Source organism: Gekko japonicus, unplaced genomic scaffold, assembly GCF_001447785.1.
Source record: "Gekko japonicus isolate JY-2015 unplaced genomic scaffold, Gekko_japonicus_V1.1 scaffold5742, whole genome shotgun sequence".
NCBI lineage: Eukaryota > Metazoa > Chordata > Lepidosauria > Squamata > Gekkonidae > Gekko > Gekko japonicus.
In genome coordinates, this window is record NW_015173868.1 from 1 (window position 1) to 23,983 (window position 23,983).

Genomic DNA, 23,983 nt, shown 5'->3' on the forward strand with positions numbered 1-23,983 from the left:
GAGATCTCCCAGAATTACATCTGATCTCCCAGACTCCAGAGATCAGTTCCCCTGGGGGGGGGTGGAACGGCTGCTTTGGAGGGCAGAATCTACGGCATCCCATCTCTGCTGAGGTCCCTCTCATCCCAAACCTCACCTTCTCCAGTTTCCATCCCCACACTGCCAGGTACTCCAGTTGCCAACCTTCAGGTGGTGGCTGGAGCTCCCCTGCTGTTACTATCTCCAAGGGACAGGGATCAGTTCCCTTGGAGAAAATGGCTGCTTTGGAAGGGGGACTCTGTGGCATTATACCCCGCTGATGTCTCTCTTTTCCTCAAACCCCACCCTCCTCAGGCTCCCCCCCCCATCTCCAAGTATTTCCCAACCTGGAGCCAGCAACCCTATTTCCAGCCGATAGTTGATAATCCTTAAGAGGGAGACCACCCAGTTTATAGGTGTGAACAGGGCTATTTTTGGGCAGGAACGCAGAGGAACGGCGTTCCGGCTGGCTCCTGAGTTGGCCACGCCCAGCAGGAGCTCATTCCCCACATGCAGGGCTATTTTTGGGCAGGAACGCACAGGAACGGAGTTCCTGCTGGCTCCCAAGTTGGCCATGCCCAGCAGGAACTCATTAGCATAATAGGCCACACCCAACAGCAGGAACTCATTAGGATTGGCTACATTAGGGGTGTGTGGCCTAACATGCAAAGGAGTTCCTGCTACAAAAAAAGCCCTGGGTTTTGACAACAAGAAGCAAAAGGTGGGTGTGGCTGGATGAGCACACTTCTGGTAACACAGGGGTGTGGCCTTGTGTGCTAATGAGCTGTGCTGTCGGGGTGTGGCCTAATATGCTAATACGTTTCTGATGTTGGGTGTGGCCAGTTATGCTAATGAGTTCCTGCTGGGCTTTTTCTACAAAGAAAGCCCTGGGTGTGAAGTAATCAGGAATGACATTTCAGTAATTTCAAGTTTATTTATATACTTTATTCTCATTTTATCATAATAATACTTTCCATACATTTGAGTTAGGGATAACGGGAATGTACTTATTTCCCACTTTTGCTTTGCCTTTGTTCAGAATACAGATTTTTCCTTATTCAATCTTTTCATTTATTTTACAATCAAGTGTACGATATATTTTTTCCCTTCAAAGTTTTATTGTGAAATTAAACAGAATGCAGCCAGTCAAGTAGTTAAGTGTACTCTCTTTAATAAATTCTAATTGTTTTAAAAATTCCCAGTGTGAGTGATTTTTGAGGTCCTCTGGACCTTTGTATACGCTCCATTTGGTACATGCCAACGAGGAAAGAAGAGGCTGTAAAAAAAAATCTTTTGTGGGTTTATGTAATTGCTAAAATGGGATTGTCTCTGAGGGATTCACCTCACACAGGAAAAACTGGGATGAGAATCAAATGGAGCACTGAATCCACACACACACACACACACACACACACACAAAAGAAAGTTAATTTCTGGAGGATTTAATTGTAGCTCCAGTCTGACCTCTAGTGGTGGCAGTGGGAAGTGCAATGGGGTAGAGAAATTAGGCGGAAAAGTGAATCTCATCGATATCTGACAAGTTGGGCTTTTGGCAGGCCCGTAGCTACAGTGGGGCTATTTGGGGCTCTGCCCCCTTAAAGACATAGCTCCACAGGAATTTCTCCTCAAAATGCTTATACATTCTTTCTTTTTCACAATTTTAAAGGCACACTCCTTTAAAGGTAAAGGTTCCCTTGCTCGAAAGCCAGTCGAGTCCGGCTCTAGGGTTGCGGTGCTCGTCTCCGTTTCCAAGCCGAAGAGCCAGCACTGTCCGAAGACGTTTCCGTAGTCATGTGGCCAGCATGACTAAACACCAAGGCGCACGGAACGCTGTTCCCTTCCCACCGAAGTGGTACCTATTTATCTACTTGCAATTTCTTGCTTTCGAACTGCTCGGTTGGCTGGAGCTGGAACTAGAGACGGGAGCTCACTCCGTCATGCTGCACACTCGGGTCTCGAACTGCTGGACTACCGACCTTCCACAGCCTGCAGTCCAGCGTCTTAACCACTTGAGCCACCGCAGCTCCTCCTTTAAGCCCCCTTAAAAATTTAAATGCCCCCTGGGGGGAGGGAAATTCTAGCTAGGGGCCTGGATCTTGGTTGGCTAGGTAAATTCCTCACCTGTGTAAAACAGGGAAGCTGTTTTATTGCAGAGCCCAGCGTATACAAAAGGGCTCAAGCTGGGCTTACTGTTCTGACTAAGCCTCGGTCCCCAACGTGTTTCCCGTCCCGTGGGCACCACGGTGTCTGCTGATGAGTTTCCCAGAGCCCATTTAATTCTTCCCCAAAGCAAAGAGACAATACGTTGTCGAAGGCTTTCACGGCCGAAGTTCATTAGCTGCTGTAGATTTTCCGGGATGTGTGGCCGTGGTCTTGGCATTGTAGAACCTGACGTTTCGCCAGTAACTGTGACTGGCATCCTCAGAGGTATAACACAGAAAAATGGAGTACTCTCTGTGTCAAGGTGAGAAGGAAATGGTAGGCAGGTAGTTTATATCTACTCAGGAAGGTGGGGTAGGGCTGAGTCATTACCTTGTAGGAGTTCCCCGGGAGGTTCTTTTGTATATGGATTGTTTCCTGAGGAGGTTTCAAGTCAAACCTTCCAGTGTTCAATCGACAGTCATTCTCTAATGCAGGGGCCCCTGACCCTTTTCAGCCTGTGGGCACCTTTGGAATTCTGACTGCTTTGGGATTCTGATGCAATACGACGGGCATAGGCACAAAATGGCTGTGACAAAGTGGCTGCCGCGGGAGGCAGAGCCAGCCACAAAATGGCCACCCCAGCTTACCTTCAGTCACACAGTGAAGATCCTTGTGCTGTCATGGCAACTGCTGCCAAACCAACGTTTCTAAAAATCTGCACAGCCAACCAAATTTGTGGTGGCCAATCAGAACCCTTGTTGGGCTAAAGCCCCAACTGGCCACGCCTACTTCCTAAAAACCCTTGGTGGGTGCCAGAAAAGATCTCAGTTGAAGGATCATTTGGTTAGCAGAGTGCTCAAGACACATAATGCAGCAGAGTCTATCTGGTTTGTGTGTGCTGACAAGAAATGCAGTTACATACGGAGCCTCTTTATCTTTGCAAAGCTAATATGGGTCCTTTATTGTAAGGAACTCCATTCTAGACAGGATAGCGTTAGGATTCTAATCTAGTCTAACTAGCTAGGATGGATAGAGATGAAGGAAACATGTCCTGCCCTCTTGGTACCAAGATGGAGAAGTATAGCATAGTGTGGAGAGAAGGTGTCAGGCAGGAAGGAAGGAATATTCCCTGAGAAGTCGAAAAGGTTTTCACCCCAGTTTCCAGTGATAGCCACATAACATATTTTCCAGGACTAGGCTTAGCTACAAGCAGGGGTCATTTCGTAGAAAAAGAGGTGCAGGAGCTCATTAGCATAACTCATTAACTTAACATATTTGCATATGCCACACCCCCTGACATCACCAGAAGTGTGTCAGAAGGCAACACCCACCACTCAGGCTCCACTGGGCTGCTTTGGATTGCTAGCTATTGGGGGGGGGGACGTGCAGATCTGTTCTCGCAGAGGAGGGAGAGCTTGTACCTGAATAAAACTTGGTTTAAAGGTGCCACTGGACTCTTTTGGACCAGGGGGCCATGGGGGCTCTGCAGTTTACCTGGCTGCTTCTTGCTCTGACTGAGGGCTGCTGGGAGCAGGGGGTGGGGCTTGTGGCATGTGCCCGCCCCCTGTGCGCTCCTGCAGGAAAGGACCCCTGGCTACAAGTGTCACTCGGTCAGGTCTCAGGTGCTTCCAAGTCCCAGGGATACGTTGCAGTATAAAGTGATTCAATGAGAACGATCACTTCAGCAACAAAGGCTAAATTAGCCTTAGCAACCTCTTTCCAACAGGATCCAATCACAGAGTGATTCCCTGTCGTAGGTACCAGAGTGGCTTTGATACGCTCAAGCGCTTTGTTCTATCAGTCTGTGCTTCGTTTGTTTAGAATATGTAGCAACCAAACAGCAAATTCGAAACGGCGGCATTTGGTCTCGGCAAACCCGAGGCATTCCTAGTTCACAACAGATGGGAACTGTCTCTCTTTCGGTGGCCGTGTACCTCCGTCTCCTACATGGTCCCCGCTGTGCATTTCCTGGCACCCTTCCCGTTTAACAGTTGCCAGCAGTGACTTCCACACAGGGGGGCACGATGAAGGAAGTGGAATATGCTAGCAGAACACTGCAATCTGGCAAGATTCAAAGTTGTCAAGTCTGGGTTGGGAAGTTCCTGGAGATTTGGGGGGGGGCAAAACCCGGGGGAGGGAGGGAGATACCTGGAGATTTGGGGGGTGCAGCCCGAGGAGGGTGGGGTTTAGGGAATGGAAGGGTCTTCAAATGGGGTCCAGTGCCATAGAGTCCACCTTCCCAAGTGGCCAGTCAGGGCCAGTTCGGCATAGTGGTTAGGAGCACAGACCCTAATCTGGGAGAACCGGGTTTGATTCCCCGCTCCTCCACATGCAGCTGCTGGATGACCTTGGGCAAGCCATAGTTCAGTCAGTGCTGTTCTTGAAAAACAGCCGTTTCTGTCAGAGCTCTCTCAGCCCCACCTACCTCACAGGGTGTCTGTTGTGGGGAGGGGAAGGGAAAGGAGGTTGTAAGCCGCTCTGAGACTCCGAGTGAAGGGCGGGGTATAAATCCAATCTCCTCCTCTTTCTCCTCCTCCAGGTGAACAGATCTCTCTCACCTGGAGATCAGTTGCAATCCTTGGTGATCTCCTGCTATCACCTGGAGGTTGGCATCCCTAAGGGGGAGCAATCTCTGTTCTCTGGAGGTTCGTTGTAATTCCAGGAGGTCTCCGGGCCCCACACGGCGGCTGGCGATCCTACTAGATGTCATGCTGGCACCAGGGCTCTTTTTGTAGAAAAAGCCCAGCAGGAACTCATTAGCATAATAGGCCACACCCAACAGCAGAAACTCATTAGCATATTAGGCCACACCCCTGACAACACAGCTCATTAGCACATTAGGCCACACCCCATGTTACCAGAAGTGTGGTCATCCAGCCACACCCACCTTTTGCTTCTTATTCTGTTTACCTTGTTTGTTGTGGAACTCCTTTGCATGTTAGGCCACACACCCCTAATGTAGCCAATCCTAATGTGTTTCTGCTGTTGGGTGTGGCCTATTATGCTAATGAGCTCCTGCCGGGCGTGGCCAACTTGGGAGCCAGCCGGAACTCCATTCCTTTGCGTTCCTGCCCAAAAATAGCCCTGCGCACGATTGCGTTTCTGGGTGAACACACCCGGTGCCAACCAAGCATTTGTGACACCACAGAGAATTCAGTCTGTTTAAAGCGGGCTAGGAGGATCACGTTCCACTGCAGCTTCCTTGATCAGACCTGGTTTTATATTTCCCCCACACTGCCCAGCTAGTTACAGGTAGAAGGGATCCTTACCTGCTCGGTAGGAACGGAATAATCTCAGATCGGTTATTATCTCTGGACGCCTCTCTCTCCAGAACAACTCCCATCTTTCTGTTGCAGCACGTGACTAAGTATCAATATGTCTCCCTCTCAGCATATGTCATCTGAAATGTGGAGTTGGAGGAGAGTTTCACAGATACTGTGGACTGCCAAAAAGACACATTAGTGGGTTCTAGATGGAGCTGCGGTGGCTCAAGTGGTTAAGACGCTGAACTGCAGGCTGTGGAAGGTTGGTAGTTCAGCAGTTCGAGACCCGAGTGTGCCGCATGATGGGGTGAGCTCCTGTCTCTAGTTCCAGCTCCTGCCAACCTAGCAGTTCGAAAGCAAGAAATTGCAAGTACATAAATAGGTACCACTTCGGTGGGAAGGTAACAGCGTTCCGTGCGCCTTGGTGTTTAGTCATGCCGGCCACATGACCACGGAAAACGTCTTCAGACAGCTCTGGCTCTTCGGCTTTGAAACAGAGATGAGCACCGCAACCCTAGAGTCGGACTCGACTGGCTTTCAAGCAAGGGAACCTTTACCTTTACCTTTAGACTAAACCAAGCCTGAACTCACCCTAGAAGCTAAAATGACTAAACTGAGTCATTTGGACACATTATGCAAAGACAAGAGTCACTGGGAAAGATGATCATGCTAGAAAAAGTGGAAGGCCGCAGGAAAAGATGTGGGTCCACAATGAGATGGAAGAAGAAGAAGAGGAGGAGGAGGAGGAGGAGACTGGATTTATACCCCTCCCTTCACTTGGGAGTCTCAGAGCGGCTTACAAACTCCTTTCCCTTCCCCTCCGCACAACAGACACCCTATGAGGTAGGTGGGGCTGAGAGAGCTCTTTCCAGAATTGCCCTTTCAAGGACAGCTCTGACTGAACTATGGCTTGCCCAAGGTCATCCAGCAGGAGTGGGGAATCAAACCCGTTTCTCCCAGATTAGAGTCCATGCACTCAACCACGACACCAAACTCAGTCAAGGATGGACTCAGTCAAGGAAGCCATGACCCTCAGTGTGCATGACCTGAGCAAAGCTGTTAACGAGAGGATGTTTTGGAGGTCATGAAGTCACAGGGTCACTGTAAGTCAGAAGTGACGTGACGGGACTTGACACAATACTAATAATTATCATATGGCCTTGTGTGTCGAATAGCTGGGAGATCCTAAGATTGTCTGGTGCCCAGAAGTCCTAGCTCTTTTAGCATTATGCGCCACTAGGTGGCGAGCTAGACTTGTTTTTGAGGCAAGAGAAATTTCAAAGCTGGTTTGCCATTGCCCGCCTCTGCGTCACGACCCTGGTATTCCTTGGAGGTCACCCAGCCAAATACTAGCCAAGGCCAACCCTGCTTAGCTTCCAAGATCTGACAAGATCAGACCAGCCTGGGCAGACCTGCCGTGCCTCTGACAAACCGAGCGCTGACTGACTGTTGGGACTACATTTTGCTTGTCTTTCCACTGTTGCTGGGCTCCTGTTTGATTTTGCTGCTGTTGACTAACACGGCTGCCCATCTGGCATTATTCCAGTGCTGTTCCTATGCTTTTGGAAGTTCAATCTCTTTTTGCCATTCCTTTTTTTTCCTTTCTGCTGAGGGGGATGTAAGAAACCAGCTTGCAATTTCCTAGTCACCTAAGGCCAGCAGAAGCAGGCCAGACCAGACAGCCTTAGGGTTGCTGCTAGGGATGCTAGAGATGCCACCCTCCAGGGGTGACCTGGGGATCTCCCAGATTTATAGCTCATCTCCCGACTACGGAGATCAGTTCCCCTGGAGAAAATGGATTATCTGGAGGTTGGACTCTATGCCAGTCTATCCTGCTGAGGTCCCCTGTCTTCCCTGGACTCCACCCCCAAATCTCTAGGAGTTTCCCAACCTGGATCTGGCAACCGTACCCCCCCATCCCTTGCTAGCAGCCAGGGGGAACCTAGTAACCCTAGTTTCTGCTGCCGCCCATGTCTTAGTCTTTAAATTACTAGAAGGTTTGCTGATTTTGCTTCAACAAAATACTACTCCCCCCAACAAGGAATGTTTTTGGGGAGTGCAGAAACCGAAATTCAATTTTTGTTGTCGAATGAGCGGTCAACAGATGACTAGTAGATCAGTGACTGAATGGCAGCCTTCCACAGAGATTGTGCAATGACTGGAATTCCCCCTTGCCTGCTCTCTTCACAGAAATCACCTGACTTCCTTGAAAGAAGGGGGGGAAAGCCCAGTTTGAAAGGATCCAGCAGCCTTCCTCATCTCGCAGGCCCGGGCTTGGCCCCAAATGGGTATTGTGCAACTAGGGTCTGATGACAATGAACCTTGTGGAAGATTCCCTTTTCCAGCGGCAGAGGGCGCCAGAGGCCTGCAGCCCCCTAATATTTTAAACAACACAGATGTGTGGATGTGGGTTCGGAAGAGATATGAAGACAAACACCGGACAGAAGGAGAAGGAGAGGGACGGGAGCACCACCAAAAGACCGGGAGCACAAGGTAAAGCATTTTATACATCCTTTCCCAGAAATGCATTTTTTCTGAATATCAGGATTTGGGTTAAATGTGTCATGGTGGAGGCCGAGTCCTTTTTGGAAATAGGGGGAAAAGGCATTTGTGTTTCCAGACTACCTTTTTGGAAGGAGCTGGTTGGCTTGTGGGAAGGGGCTGGTAATTCTGTGGCGAGCCCTTCTCCACAGCTCTGTGCCTGCCCCAGTGCTGTGTGCATACATTTGGGCATAGATATTGTTTGGTGCAGCATCCTCGTGTTCTAAAGGATTCTCTGCCACAGGAACCAGTTTTACTTACTAAAGGTGAATAATGATATCTATGCGTCTACGGGTTCCGCTCTCTGCCAGAGGAGTATCAGCTCTGCTGTACCAAACAGGGGTAATTCTAGGGTTCCGGTGCCACTGGTGAGAGATCATGGGGGGACAGGGCAGGGTTGCTGGATCCGGGTTGGGAAACTCCGGGAGATCTGGGGGTGGAGCCTGGGGAGGGCAGGGAGCTGCTCAGATGGGGTCCAATGCCATAGAGTCCAGCCTCCAAAGCATCCGTTTTCTCCAGGGGAACCGATCTCTGTCGTCCTCCACACATGAGTTGTAGTAAGATTCAACCATGCAGCTGTGTAGTTGTGAGAAGGAGGGAATATGTTTCTGATCCCACCCCACCCCCCCTAATAAAGGCAGGGCTGCCCCCAGCTTATTTTACACCCTAGGCGAGGATCCCTTCTGGCGCCCCCCCTGTGCCACGGTGCCCCCCCATGCACCCACCTGGTCAGAGCCAGCAGGGGGGCTTTTGGCGGGGTGGGCGGGTGCAGTTTGGCGCCCTTCATCAGGGCGCCTGGAGAAGAGGCTGTCTGGTGGGGTGCTCACAAGCCGTCGCTCCCCTGGCCCTGCTGCTGCTCCTGCTGCAGCTGCCAGTCCCCAGCCGTGAGGAAGAGGAGGAGGAGAAGGGCTCCGCTGGGAAGCCAAGGGGGCAGGCAGGGAGAAGTTAGCTGGCCAAAGAGGTGGCAGCGGTGGGGGTCACAAGGCCGCAGAAATGCAGGGCTTTTGGCGGGGGGCGGGTGCAGTTTGGCGCCCCTAAGGGCCGACATGCTCTAGGCAAATGCCTAGTTCGCCTAGTGAGCGAGCCGGCCCTGGGTCCAGGGTCTCCTATAGGAGTGGAGAGCCAGTTTGTTGCCCCTAAGGGCCGGCGCGCTCTAGGCGAGCGCCTAGTTCACCTAGTGAATGAGCCGGCCCTGAATAAAGGCAGAAAGAAGAACACACTTCTCAGCTGGGAAGAAAAGAAGCATTCATCTTCTTGAGATCTGGAGGCTGCGATTAATTTGGGGGTCCAGCCTTGGTTTTGTGTAACCTTCCGGTGGGGGGGGGGACAGTTGGCTTTCTATTTCTTTCGAGCGCCAGTTTGGTGTCGTGGTTAAGTGCGGGGCCTCTAATCTGGGAGAACCGGGTTTGATTCCCCACTTCTCCACTCGCACCTACTGGATGACCTTGGCCGAGCCATCGTTCTGATAAGAGCTGTCCTTGAAAAAGAGCAGTTTCTGTCAGAGCTCTCTCAGCCCCACCTACCTCACAGGGTGTCTGTTGTGGGGAGGGGAAGGGAAAGGAGTTTGTAAGCCGTTCTGAGACACCTTCGGGGAGTGAAGGGCGGGGTATAAATCCAATCTCTTCTTCTTCTATCCAGTTCTCCCTAATCTCCTTTGAAGTTGGTGGTCCTTTTACTGGTTTTAAATAAGAAGTAAAATTTGCTAGCTACATTCTCTAATGTCTTTGGAATAACCTATTTGTTTTGTAAGGTTTTTGTGTGGTTTTTTTTTTTTGTGCTTCCAATACATTCTGTAGCTAAAGTTTATATGAACTGTTTCATAACTAGGAGTGTGTGCAAAAAAACCCCAACCTGGTATTTTTTGGACTTAGGTATATTTGACCTGAAAAATACTGGTATTCCCGAATACCAAATACTGGTATAATATTCAGATTTGAGTTTTTTTCAGGTTTCCTAATTTTTCAGGTCCATTATTCCCTATGGGGAAACTTTCTGGGTGGCTTGGGGCTGTGTGATTTTTAAATTGGTATCCAATGCCATCTGAACTGTTTAACTGTCTTACACCGAATTTAACCACTATTGATTGATTAATATGTGTATTTGTCGTATACCACCCTGAGTCCTTTGGGGGAGGGCGGTTTATAAGTCAGATAAATAAAGTCCCACCTGGAAGCTGGCATCCCTAGATACTTCCCTGGTAGAAAGAAAAATCAAACCAAGCGCTAATAAATGTGATGTCTTTGCCCACATATGAAGTCCAGCCACCGTGCCTTTTGAAGAAGCAAGATGGAGCTTTTCCATATGGGGTAAGTCGGTTATGGAAGGCGGGGAGGATAGACACAGGAGTCCTGTCAGTTTCTCTAGAGGGCTTTTTCAAGAAGGACATGGGTTGGCTGACAGAGTCCCCCCTGGGTTAATGAGCTTTCTGTCAAACTACAGTTGCCAACTCTGAGTTGGGAAATTCCTGGAGGTTTGGGGTTGGAGCTTGGGGAGGGCAGGGTTTGGGGAAGGAAGGTCCTCAACAGGATATAATGCATAGGGCTGCACTGTGACATGGTTGGCTCCTTGTTCTGATTATTATTATTATTAGCTGCTGGCTCTGAGCGATTTACAGTTACTCAAGTTTTCACACGGGACTAACAATGATTCATAGGGTAAGGGAGGACAACATATAATTCTTTAAATCGCACACTTGTGCAGCCGATGGGGACTTTGTTCAGCTGTAAGCTTCAGGCGTGTTCCGGACGGCATTCACTTTCGGCTTGGCTGGATGACGTCAGTTCTTCCAGGACTGCTTTGAGTCGTGGTGCCGCACTGCCACCGCCTGGCCGGATTGGCCCGTCACAGGCTTAATGCCGAAGAGGTCTTTTTTTCCAGGCTTCCGAGCTTCCGAGCTGGACCTTCCGTTCGCCGGCTAACACCTCCCCCACCGGGGGGTTTAGTGTGCCCACCCTCTCTAAGGAGTGGTACCCATTTGATCTACTCGCCAAAGCTTTCGAACCACTGGGTGGACGGCGAGCTGGGGATAAGGCTGGTAGCTCACACCAGCGTGGGCTAGAACTGACAGCAGCTTTGTTCAGTTCAGATGTTAACCAGAGGATAAATCCTCTGTGCCACCGCTCCCCTTAAGGTATCCAAAGTTCTTGTAGTAACCCCAGGGTCCCCCAGTGTGGCACCCATGGGCGCCTCGGCACCCGCTAGCACCTTTCCTGGTTTCTACCAAGTGCTTTTGTCCAGCAAGTCTTCTGATTGACCGTCGGGGATCTGATTGGCTATGCAGATTTTTTAAAACGTTGCTTCGGCAGCAGCTGCTCTCACAGCACAAGGATCTTCACGTTGTGACTGAAGGTAAGCCGCCGGCAGCCATTTTGTAGCTGCCTGAACCTCTCACGACATTTTGTGGCTGCGCCCATCACACGGTGTTAGGATTCCAAAGGTGCCTGCAGGCTCAAAAAGTTTGGGGACCCCTGTAGTAGCCCCTCGCACTCTTGAGGGCTATGGGTCCAAGCTGATGCAGCCCCTCTATCTTGTAGGGTATAGACTAATGGGGGGCAGACAACAGCCCACTCCCCATTCCTTCTCCTTCCTCTCTCAGGAGCTTCATCACCTGCTTCCTCTTCGCATGCTCAGATGCAGCCTCCATGTTTGGAAAAATCCTCTCCCCAAATTATCCTCAGGCCTATCCCAACGATGTTCTGGAATCCTGGGAAATCAACGTCCCCCCTGGCTACGGCATCCGCCTCTACTTCACCCACCTGGACATAGAGCCTTCTCAAAACTGCGAGTATGACTCCGTGAAGGTACAGGCCTCGTCCCTCTGCCGGGGGTTGGAGAAAGGGAAGGCGTCACAGAGGAGACCTGTGCCGGTTTGACGTTCAATAGCAACTCTGCACTGTAGTGTGTGAGGCTCAATGGGAAAGTTGTCTGTTGAGGAACATTGTAAGGTCCAATGAGAAAGTTGTATGCTTTGATAATCTCCAAAGGGGACAGAGGAAGGTGATAATTGTTGAGAAAGTTGAGAGTGGTACAACATAACATGGCCCATACCTGGGGGATGGGGCATGGCTCAGTGGCAGAGCCTCTGCTTGGCATGCGGAAGGTCCCAGAGTCAATCCCTGGCGTCTCCAGTTAAAAGGATCAGGAAACAGGTGATGTGGAAGACCTGTACCTGAGCCCCTGGAGACTCAGTATCAGTCACAGTAGACAATACTCAGAATGATGGTCTGATTCAGGATACAGCGGCTTCATGAGTTTCGTGTGCATTCATTTGTTGCTTTCATCCCACTGTCATCTAAGTTCAAACAGGTTTCGCAGAGCAAGCAGAGAAAGGCGCAGGGGGGCCTCTGGAGGAAGCCAGGGATGGGGCAGGAGGTCTTCTCGGGGCCACGGAACTGGGGATGGGATGGGAGGCAGGCAACTTAATCTTCCTTCTTCTTCCTCCCCGTGGCCTGACTGAGGGCTGCAGGGGGCGGGGCTTAGTCATGTGCCCGCCCCCGGGCTCCTGACTCCCGGAGCGCCGCTCCTGAGCGCTCCGGCTCCAACTGAGGCCTGTATGTATAGATCCAGGGCACAGACTACACTGCCTTCTGGTTTTCTCTCTCCATGGCATCCTGTTTTTCCATCTATGTAAGCTACGGTCCTTTATTTGTATCTTCCTCTTAGCCAGCCGTACCCCACTTACTTCATTTCTGGGCCAGGCCCAAAGCCACAGTGGGGCCTGTGGGGGCCTTGCCCCCTTGAGGATATTTGAACCGCCGTTTCTTAATTTTCGCCTTTAAAAAAATAAATCAGATTTCCCCTTCTCTTTTATTTATATTTTTTAACTTGTGGAACAAGTGTGCAGGCATTTGCGATCCAGAAGTCAAGCTGCACTGCTACTTCCCAAAATTCTGGCTAGTGAGCACACTGGGATAACTGAAAAACATCACATGCTTAATTTTAAATTTTATAAAATTAATTTATGTTTTATGAATGTGTAATGCCCTGACCTGGATGGCCCAGGCTAGCCCAGAATGGGAAAGAAAGAAAGAGAAAGAGAGAGAGAGAGAGAGAGAGAGAGAAAGAAAGAAAGAAAGAAAGAAAGACCAGGGACACTATGTAGAGGCAGGCAAGGGCAGAACCGCCTCCGTCAGTCTCCTGCCCTACAGCATTGTCATAAGTCAGCTGCAATTTGACGGCACTTTAATTTTTAGTTTAATATAATAAAATAACCCCCAACTTTGTTCCCTCTAAGCTGAGTTCGTGTGAGCTAGCTCACAGTTTTTTAGCCTCCGACTCACACATTATTGTCCAAGCTCAGGAGGAAGGAGGGCTCCAGAGCAAACTAACTTATGCAGCAGTCAATTCACCTGCTCACAACTTTAATGCCAGTAGCTCACAAAGTAGAATTTTTGCTCACAGGGCTCTGTAGCTTAGAGGGAACATTGCGTCCCAAGTGTATGGAATGTCTCTCTTCCTGGTGCAACCACAGTCCCCCTTCCCACAAAGTTTCTTTCTCAATGCTGCTGTTTTAAAGGTACCTGATAGGGAAAATCTGAAAGGCATTATCCCTCCTCCCCCTCCCCCTTGACCAAAGCTATGAGGACCTTCTCTTGTGCAACCTAATAGGCTGTGAGCTCCCTTTCATTTAAAGTATGCTTGATTCTTGTGGGTCGTGCCCACGGTTCAGACCTGTGCCCCGTTGTTTATTCTAGCCAGTCCACGCTGCCTGCTTGATTATCTTGGTTGGTGGCAGGAGCCCCTCAGCCTGTTCCTATCTCGGAACATCCCCTCCTGCCCTCAACCTGCAAAAAAATGGCTCTGAGGGACTCTATATATTTATTTATTTTTATTTATTTATCATTTCAATTTATAGCCCTCCCTCCCCGTAACGCGGGCTCAGGGCGGCTCACAGATAGGCATAACTAAGCCAACACATAAAACACAAGTTAAAACCATGTGAAACCGTTACTACAATGTTACAACGTATTAGGTGCTCTAGATGTTCCAGAATAATCTTCCATCAAGATGGCGTCCTCTCGCAGAGATGAGGCCTGCGTGTCTGTCCCTTTCAGGTCCTGACTGGGGATCACCTTGAAGAACAGCTGTGTGGGCGGAGGAAGGATGACATTCCCACCTCACGAATCCTGAAGGAATTCTATGTGCCCCACAATACCTTGACAGTGACTTTTCAGTCGGACTTCTCCAATGAAGAGCGATTCACTGGCTTTGCGGCTTATTACGTCGCCGTGGGTAAGTTATCGGCTGCCTCCAGTTGGCACTCGGAGTTCTCCTAGATGTGCGATTCCTTCCAGCATTGCCTTGGTTACAGAAGGCACCGTTTCAAATGTTGTCTTTGTGTGTCTGTGCGGGGGGGAGGGGGGGGTTGAGATATTTGCTATTTTTCTCCATCTTTAGCTTAAATGCTTTTTTTTTTCCTTTTGTAGATTTAGCTGCCAGGGTTACTTTGTCAAGGACAAAAGAGGTGTGGGGAGAGGGGGGAAACTTTAACCCTTTCCTCCTCCTGCTATTTTCTCTTTGGAAAGAAAAGGCTGATTTCGCAGTAGAGCTGCCTCGATGTTGCGCCGCCGTTTGCCCCGATACTATTGGTCAATTTCACACCCGAAGCCGCGGGGCTGCATTTGACCCTCAGCTTCGCCCGATTTCCCCTGCAGTTTCGTGATCCTCAAAAAACAGGATCACGAAACTGTGGGGGAAATCGGGCGAAGCCGCGAGTCAAAATGCAACCCCGCAGCTTCAGGTGTAAAATTGACCAATAGTATCGGGGCAGCTCTAGTGCGAAATCAGCCTATGCCTCAGCTGCTGTTAACTACTACTGGGGAAAATGTTTCTCCATCTGGAGTAAAAATGTCTCAAGGGCAACTTTTCCAGCAAGAAAATGGCAAGAAAAGTCCCACACAATTCTCCTCCTTGATAAAGCAATCCTAGCAGCCGTATATGCATATGGGGGGGGAAAATCCAATTTAAAATAAATTGAACCTAGAGTAGGGTTGCCAGCCTCCAGGTGGGACCTGGAGATCTCCCAGAATTCCAGCTGATCTCCAGACTGCAGAGATCAGTTTCTCCCACAGATCATGGCTGCATTGGAAACTGGACTCTGTGGCCTGATGCCCACCTGAGTTGAGTTGAGTTGAGCTGCGGTGGCTCAAGTGGTTAAGACGCTGAACTGCAGGCTGTGGAAGGTTGGTAGTTCAGGAGTTCGAGACCCGGGTGCCGCATGATGGAGTGAGCTCCCATCTCCAGTTGCAGCTCCTGCCAACCTAGCAATTCGAAAGCAAGAAATTGCAAGTAGATAAATAGGTACCACTTTGGTGGGAAGGGAACAGCGTTCCGTGCGCCTTGGTGTTTAGTCATGCCGGCCACATGACCACGGAAACGTCTTCGGGCAGCGCTGGCTCTTCGGCTTTGAAACGGAGATGAACACCGCAACCCTAGAGTCGGATTCGACTGGCTTTCGAGCAAGGGAACCTTTACCTTTACCTTTTACCCACCTGAGGCCCCTCCCCAAACCCCTCCCTCCTCAGGTTCCACCCCCAAGTCTCCAACAATTTCCCAACTCCAAGTTGAGAACCCAAACCTAGAGGCAAATAGGTGGACCCACAGACAAGGAGAGTATGTGTGCAGGATTCTCGCCAAGGGTCCAAGGCTCATGGATGTATTCGAGATTCTCAAGGTGCAAAGTGAGGAATCGATAAGAAGTGATGCTCGCTGAGAGAGCAGGGATGCTCACACAGTTGTCCCCAGTTTCAGGTGGGAGGCAGGAGGGTGACAAGGATTGCTGGAACTCTCCTGTTAACACAGGGCCTCCCTCTCCCGTCACCTTCCATTCATGGACGCTTTCACGCATGCTAAATAATGCCGTTTCGATCCACTTCGTTTTGCAAGTGGATCAGGCCATTTCACACTGTAAAATCCAGTTGCGAAGTGCATGGGAAGTGGATTGGAAGTGCCTTATTTTGTGTGTGTGAAAGCACCTGATGTTTCCATCCCGTCGTCTTTGCCATTTCCTCTTTCCCCTGATTCCGCACGGATCTCTCTTGACGTCTCTCTTCACTCCTTGCAGATGTGAACGAGTGCACGGAGTTTGTGGAGAAGGTCTGCAGCCATTACTGCAATAACTACATTGGGGGATACTTTTGTTCTTGCCCCCCAGCGTATATGTTACATGAAGACCGGAAGACATGTGGAGGTAGGAGCCTGCCCCCCTCAACCCCCGAAATAATAGTCCTGACCTGTGGAACCAATACCTGAGCCGAGAAGACCAGCGCCATTCAACAGCCTGCTCTGGACAAGCAGTAAATCCAGAGTAGTTGATAAATTGGAAGGATTTATAGTTGCTATTGGGCAAGAATATGAATGAGTACTGCTTATATAAAGAACAGAATTCAATCACAGAGAGTCTAAGGTTGCCAGCTGGCCAGGAAAACAACCTCTTGTGCCTTTAACAGAAGCTTGCTGAGTGGAAACGGGCCCTTGAAGATTTTCATGGCATGGAGTAAAATAACATTTATTTAGACGGAGAAGAGTAGGTTTTAATACCTCACTTTTCTCTACCCTAAGAAGTCTCAAAGCAGCTTACAATCTTCTTCCCTTCCTCTCCCCACAACAGGCACCTTGTGAGCAGTGTTCCCTCTAAGCTGAGTTAGTGTGAGCTAGCTCACAATTTTTTAGCCTCCGGCTCACAATTTTTTGTCTCAGCTCAGGAAGGACAGCTCCAAACAAACTGATTAATGCAGTAGCCAGATTGCTCGCTCATAACTTTAATGTCAGTAGCTCGCAAGGTTGAATTTTTGCTCACAAGACTCCACAGCTTAGAGGGAACACTGCTTGTGAGGTAGGTGGGGCTGAGAGAATTTGGAGAGAGCTGTGACTAGCCCAAGGTCACCTATCAGGCTTCACATGGAGACCAAGTGGGGAATCAAACCCGCCTCTCCAGATTAGAGTCCACTGCTGTTATCCATTACTTCACTTATACTTCACCTTTCTTTCTCAAGGGGGAACCAAAGTGGCTTACATCATTCTCTTTTCCTCCATTTTATCATCACAACAACCCTGCGAAGTAGGTTAGATTGCAGGTGTGTGACTGGCCCAAGGTCACCCAGACAGCTTCTATAGCAGAGTGAGGATTCAAACCTGCCCCCCCGATCCTGTCTATGACTCTAACCACTGTACCACACTGGCTCTCCTCGTATGATAAGTGCCTGCAGATCCAAGTGGTATTAAAGGGACTGCTAGAAGGACCCGTTCAAAAACTGGCCACCCTGTTGGAGACAGTCCCAAGCTTGGAGAGCCAAGACTCTCCTAAGCAATGCCGGGGCTCTGGATGGGGGACATTAATTGGGAATCAGCAAATGTGTTTGACTTTTAACCAAAATCAGTGTGTGTGTTGTAAGGTAGAGTTAAGAGACAGTAATATGCAACACTTGGAGAGATATGATTTAAGGCAGCAGATCTTAAACCCTCATCAGGTTTCTAATTTGCAAGTGTTTAGGCAGTGCCTGCTACAGTCTCAGAAGTCAGAAGAAGTAGCAGAATAGAGTTTCAGTTAGAGTTGCCAGCCTCCAGGTGGGGCCTGGAGACCTCCCGCTTTTACAAGCTGACCGAGATCAGTTCCCCCGGAGAAAATGGCTACTTTGAAGGGTGGACTCTATGGCATTGTGCCATGCCGAGGTCCCGCCCCTCCCCAAACCCTGCCCTCTCCCAGATCCACCCCCAAAGTCTCCAGGTATTTTCAAACTCAGACCTGGCAGCCGTAGTTTCAGTGGTTGGAGGCAAGGTTGCTGGCTTTTAAACTGATCCGTCTTGATATTATTCATTTTGATCTGCAAGCAGTTATCAAGTGTTGGTATTGGGCTCCATGCCCTGACAAACTTTGTTTGAAGGTATTCTCTACCCTCCAGCCTTCTTCTGGGGAAAGAACCACTGAAGTCAGAGGAAAGCTCCTTAAACAGGAGGAAGGCTTCCAACTTTTCTGAGTGGAATGGTAGGGATACAGGCCAGAAGATCTAAAGTGAGGAATCTCCCGTGATCATAAAAATATAATAAACTTAATAATCATTGCCCTTTCATTGTTCTCCAAAATATTCCACCTCAGCTGAGTTGTTATTTTGACAGAAGAGGCAGGAGATGTTGAGGGTGGGTTTAACAACGGTATAGAGAGGATCAGGTCCAACAGAAGATCACTTGCCCGGTTACTTACCTTAAGAAGGGCGTAGAAGATCAAGTCCAACAGAAGATCACTCGTTGACTTTGTTATTGATCTTAGGAAGACTATAAAGGATCATGTCCAACAGAAGATCCCTTGTTAACTTTCTAACTAACATTAAGAAGGGTGTAGAGCAGGGGTCCTCAAACTACGGCCCGGGGGCCACATGCGGCCCGCCGAAAACATTTATCCGGCCCGCCGGCAGGTCTGGCTCGCCTAGGGCGCGCTGGTCCTCAGGGGCGCCAAATTGCGCTCCCTCGCCACCCTAACCGGGTGGGCGACCCGCTTGCAACACTGGCCTCTGCTCTGGAGGCGCCACCACAGCTAGGCCGCCAAGCGGGACTCGCCCCCGAAGTTCCCAGGCTGCGGCGGGGGGAGCAGGCCCAGGCGGCGGCGCGGCACATGGATCAGGTCTGACAGGAGATCACTTGTAAACTTTTGTTAGTGATCTAAAAAGGGTGTGGAAGATCAGGTCCAACAGGAGATCATTTGTTCACTTGGTTAGTGACCTTCAGAAGGGAGCAGAGGACCAGGTCCAACAAAAGATCATTTGCTAACTTTGTTACTGACCTTTTGGCATCCTCCCCAATTCTAGTGAACTGCAGTGGGAATGTGTTCACTGAGCCAACCGGAGAAATCACCAGCCCCAACTACCCCAGCCCGTATCCCGAGAATTCACACTGTGATTACCGTGTGGTGTTGGAACCTGGATACCGTGTGGTCCTGACCATCAAGAACAAGGATTTTGACATAGAGCCTGCCGACTCGGAAGGAAACTGCCCCGATGCCTTAACAGTAAGCGATGGGCTTGAGAGAGAGGAGGAGAGCTCCATGAGTGTTTTGGTCTCCCTGCTGCAGTTCTGAGTGAATCTCTTATGCCAGCCAGCCCCCTTTACATGGCGTAGCCTTGTGGGCCTAGCTCCTGTGTGAGTCTTCCAGCCTACTTCTAGCAATGTTAAGCTTTCACTTTATTCAATGCAGTCTCTAGGCTTTTGAGGGGTAATGATGAAAAACAAAACACGGAAGCAATTCTCTATCCAGTTGTTAAGCAAGAAGCATACCCGCTCTTGGCTTCGGTGTTTTGTCCAAGAACTGAAGGGGGGGGGTAGGTCAGGAAAAGCCAGAGAAAGTGGAGGTCTAGGGTTGCCAGCGCCTGGTAGGGAAATACTTGGAGATTTGAAGGGCGGAGCCTGAGGAGGGTGGGGTTTGGGGGAGGGGAGGGACGTCAATGGGGTGAAATGCCATAGAGTCCACCTTCCAAAACAGCCATTTCCTCCAGGATGGTGAAGTGATCTCTGTCCCCTGGAGATCAGTTGTAATCCCAGGAGATCTCCAGCTACCACCTAGAGGTAGGCAGGGGTCGTTTCGTAGAAAAAGAGCTAGTGGAACTCATTAGCATAACTCATTAGCATATGTCACACCCCCTGACAACACCAGAAGTGTGTCATAAGGCCACACCCACCACTCAGTTAGTCTTAGTCTTAAAGGTGCTATTTGAACTCTTGGACTATTTTGCAGCAACAGACTAACACAGCTACCTCGGGGAAGTTCCTGGATGGGGCTGGGAGTCCTTGCGGAGGCCACGTGGAATGTCCTCGGCCAGGCAGAGGGGGAAGACGCCAATTTACCCTCCTGCTTCTTCCTCCTTCTGCAACAGAATGAGGCTGGAAGCAGGGGGCGGCCGGAAGAAGGGGGCGGGGCTTCATCGTGTGCCACGCCCCCTGCACCTCACCCGGGGGAACTGCGATCCCCCGCGATCCCCCCCAAATCGAACTCTCGAGGTAGGGTTGCCAAACCCTCTGGTTTGCCAGGGATCCCCCGTTTTGGGGGAAGCCCCACCCCCAACACCCACAGCCACCCATCTCTCTCCGTTTAAGTGTGTGGAACCCGTGTTTCCTCCCAAGCCTCATCTCCGCAAGCTTGCAGGGAAATGCCAACTTTGTGCTCTTAAAAGGGAAATGCGGCTGCTCTTAAAGGGGAAACGCCGGCTCCCGCATTTAAAAGGGAAACGCCGGCTCTTTTAAGTGCAGGGAACGGCCGTTTCTGGAGATCCGGCGCACGGGCGGGGTGTGTGTGTATGGACGTCCCCAACGTGACGTCATCACGTCGGGGATGCCCCGCCCCCTCCAGGAACGCCCCCAAAGTCCCCCGCTGGGGGTGGAAGATGGACTTGGCAACCCTACCTAGAGGTCAGCAACTCTATGGAAGGGGGATGAGAAAATGAGAGGAAGGGACAGCAGACCAGCAGGGAAAGCAGTGGGGGAGGATGGAAAAGACAGGGAAAGTGCTGTTGGGGGGCAGGAAAAGTGAGATAAAAGAATGGGGAAAGCGTCCATGAGTCTCTGCTTGTGTGTAGGCGTACAAAACATATGCAGTTTCAACTATTTAACTGCTCTTGCATTGTATTTAAACTGTTCAATAAATCCAGTAGCTTATTGGCATTCTTTAAACGTTTGTTGCATTGCACCGACATATAGTACTCTCAAGTGTATCCTTAGACTCCCCAAGTATAATTTTCTGGCTTCATTCTGCTCAAATCCCCCTTCCCTGCCTCTTCATTTCTGCCTGCATGGATCCAATCCTCTTGTCGGCCGTTCTTTCAGGTCTTGGCAGGAGATCAACGTTTCGGTCCCTTCTGCGGCAATAAATTCACGGGCCCTTCGGAAATCAAGTCACCAAACCATATCCTCGACGTCGATTTCCGTACTGACGAATCCACACAAGGCAAAGGCTGGAAAGTCCGCTACTTTGGAGACCGTGAGTATCGATCCCTCCGAGGAAAACGTGTGGAATATACTCAGGTTTCTCAGAGACAAGAGAAACAGGCAGTTTGTGGTGGAATGGTACAAACAAAACAAATGTTTTCAAGGAATGAAGGTGGAACTTCTAGACGAGGACAGGTAAAGTTGCCCCTCTTCGGGTGGGACCTGGAGATCTCCTGGAATCACAACTGATCTTCAGATTCCAGAGATCAGCTCCCCTGGAGAAAATGGCTACTTGAGGGTGGACTCTATGGCATACTCTGTCCTCCCCAGGCTCCACTCATATATCTCCAGGGATTTCCCTCCTTGGAGTTTGCAACCCGAGGGGTAGGTGAAGAACTTCTGCCAGTGGAATGACTTCTGTCTGGAAACAGTTGCTGGGGTGGATCCTCTCCTGAGAACACTGTATAGATTATTTGTTGCTGTTCAGTCGCACAGTCGAGTCCGACTCTTCACGACCCCCATGGACCACATCACGCCAGGCCCTCCTATCCTTCGCCATCCTCCGGAGTCTGCTCAATTGTGCTCACTGACAGATTTGGGATGGGTGCAGGGCTGGCTCACCCACTAGGCGAACTAGGCATTCGCCTAGAGTGCCAGACCCTGGATGGGGCTCCAAGCTGTGCCTCCCCCCCTCCTCCCCCCCTTTGGTGGCGGGAGGGCGGGAGGGAAGAGGCGGTGGTGGCGGCAGCAAAAGGGTGGCTCCAGAGGTCTCCAGGTTTTCAGGCCCCACCGGGAGGTTGGCATCTGCGCCACAAGGCAGCCTTGCCTAGGGCACAGAAACACCTCGAGCCGGCCCTGGATGGGTGTTGGGTGAGGGAGGGCTGAGGAAATCTGGCGGGCTGCTGGAAGAAGACGTTTTGAGAGCCAGGCCGATGTAGGGTAACCAGCACAATGGGCTACCAAGCTGAGGTCCAGATTCAACGTCCATGGATTGGGGGGCTGTAGCAGAGGAAGGATCCACGGGGGAGTCTCAGAGCCATCTCCAGATTTCTGGGCTGGGCAGAAGAAGGTGGCGTTCTGTAGGGAGGTTGTCTTCAGAGCTGGCCAGAAAAGAGTGAGGGATCTAGATGAAGGGTTCTGCACAGTGAAGGACCCTCATTGAGGCTAGACCTCTTTGACTTTCTGGGGTAGATGAAGATGAAGGTCCCTGTGGGGGGAGAGTGTCAAGAGTTTTTGGCTAGGGCCTTTTCTGCATTCTCATTTTCCCTGTTTGTAAGTTCCTGTCGCTTGGGTCCCCCCCCCCCCCATTCCACACATGTTTTGCCCCCTCTCTTGGTCAATTCGATATTACCTCACTGCATGTCTGACATCTCTCCCTGCAGATTTAGACTGCAGGTTTTTAATGCCAGGCATAAAGCAATGTAATATTGAATCGACCACTAGATGAATCAAAACACCTATGGAACAGAAAACCCTGCCCTCTCAAAGCAACAGGAACTTAGAAGCGAGGAAAATGAGAATATGGAAAAGTCCTAGGACTGAGGAGACCTGGTTTGAGATCCCCAGTGGCAGTGGAGCTGGCTGGGTGAGCTTGGGCTGGTCATTCCTTCTCAGCCTAGTCTAGCTCACACTGTTGTTACGAGGATAACACGGAGGAGGGGAGAGCCTCGATCACATGAAGCTACCTGAACCAGACCGTTGGTTCATCAGAGTCAGTATTGTCTACTCGGACTGGCAGAGGCTTTCCAGGATCTCGGCCAGAGGTCTTCACGTCACCTACCGCTTGACCTTTTAACTAGCGATGCCAGGGATTGAACCTGGGACCTTCCGCATGCCAAGCAAATGCTTATACCACTGAGCCACAGCCCTCGTTTGTCGCTCTGAGCTCCTTGGAGGAAAGTCAGGATAAAAATGCACGGCATAAACAAACAATCCTCTCAGCAAGAAGTTATCTGATACGGATTAGCACCTTTGTGAATAGATGTGAGGGTTTTTTAAGAATACAGAAAACCTTTGGGGACCCTATTTGGGTGGGAAGGCAGCCTAGAAAAAAAATAGAAAACAGGAAGGCGGTGGGGGCAGAGGAGACGGCTGGCTCCTGATGTTTTTTTCCATTTTCAAAGCCATACCCTGTCCACAGTATGTTACCGAAAACTCTGTTCTGGACCCCAAAAGAGAGCGCTATGTCTTCAAGGATTCCGTGAAGGTGACCTGCATAGAAGGCTACGAGATTGTGACAGTAAGTTCACACTTAACATGGTTAAAGCTCTTCCCCAACCCTGCTTGGAATCCTATTGCGATGATGGCTTTTCGTGTTGAGTCTTGTGTAATCATGTTGAGTCTTGGCAATAGAGGCAGTTTGGTGTAGTGGTTAAGTGCACGGACTCTAATCTGGGAGAACCGGGTTTGATTCCCCACTCCTCCACTTGCCCCTGGCTGGATGGGAAAGCCATAGTTCTGGCACAGCTGTTCTTGAAAAAGAGCAGTTCCTGTTAAGAGTTCTCTCAGCCCCACCTACCTCACAGCGTGTCTGTTGTGGGGAGGGGAAGGGAAAGGAGTTTGTAAGCCGCTCTGAGACACCTTTGGGTAGTGAAGGGCGGGGTATAAATCCAATCTCTTCTTCTTCTTCTTCTAATCTGATTTCCGTAAGATTAAGATACAGTTATTTCTGCCTTGGTGTCACGTTCTCCAGCCCAAAGATGGACAGGTAACTCACACACAGCTCCCTTATACATTGATATATCTAGTTTTTTCTAGCCGAGGCCAGTCAAGATACAACTTTTCCCCCCCCCCCAGTGAAAAAATGACAGGGGAGGAAAGGCTAAACATTTCACCCACACTGCTCTCGGTAAAGCTATCCTGGCAGCTAGAGTTGCAAAAAGAAAAAAAGAAGTCATTTACAATAAACAGGGAAGAAAACATATAGACAACTTCAAGAGGGGATTGGATTAACATACGGAGCAGGGGGGGTCCATCAGTGGCTATTAGCCACAAGGTACAGATGGAACACTCTGTCTCGGGCAGTGATGCTCTGTATTCTTGGCGCTGGGGGGGGGGTGGAACAGTGGGAGGGCTTCTGGAATTCTGGCTCCACTGGTGGACCTCCTGAT

General features: G+C 50.1%; 1 protein-coding gene across 1 annotated transcript in view; it reads left to right on the forward strand.

Moving 5' to 3' along the window:
- Positions 1-7,838: 7,838 nt before the first annotated feature.
- LOC107120852 (complement C1s subcomponent-like) overlaps positions 7,839-23,983 on the forward strand; it is a 27,105-nt gene continuing 10,960 nt past the window's right edge. The window contains 8 exon segments of the mRNA XM_015423620.1: positions 7,839-7,916; positions 10,221-10,270; positions 11,560-11,764; positions 14,018-14,195; positions 16,027-16,152; positions 18,764-18,963; positions 20,772-20,925; positions 22,997-23,112. Of these exon segments, the coding sequence (XP_015279106.1) occupies positions 10,251-10,270; positions 11,560-11,764; positions 14,018-14,195; positions 16,027-16,152; positions 18,764-18,963; positions 20,772-20,925; positions 22,997-23,112 (999 nt within the window). The 5' untranslated portion in view covers positions 7,839-7,916; positions 10,221-10,250.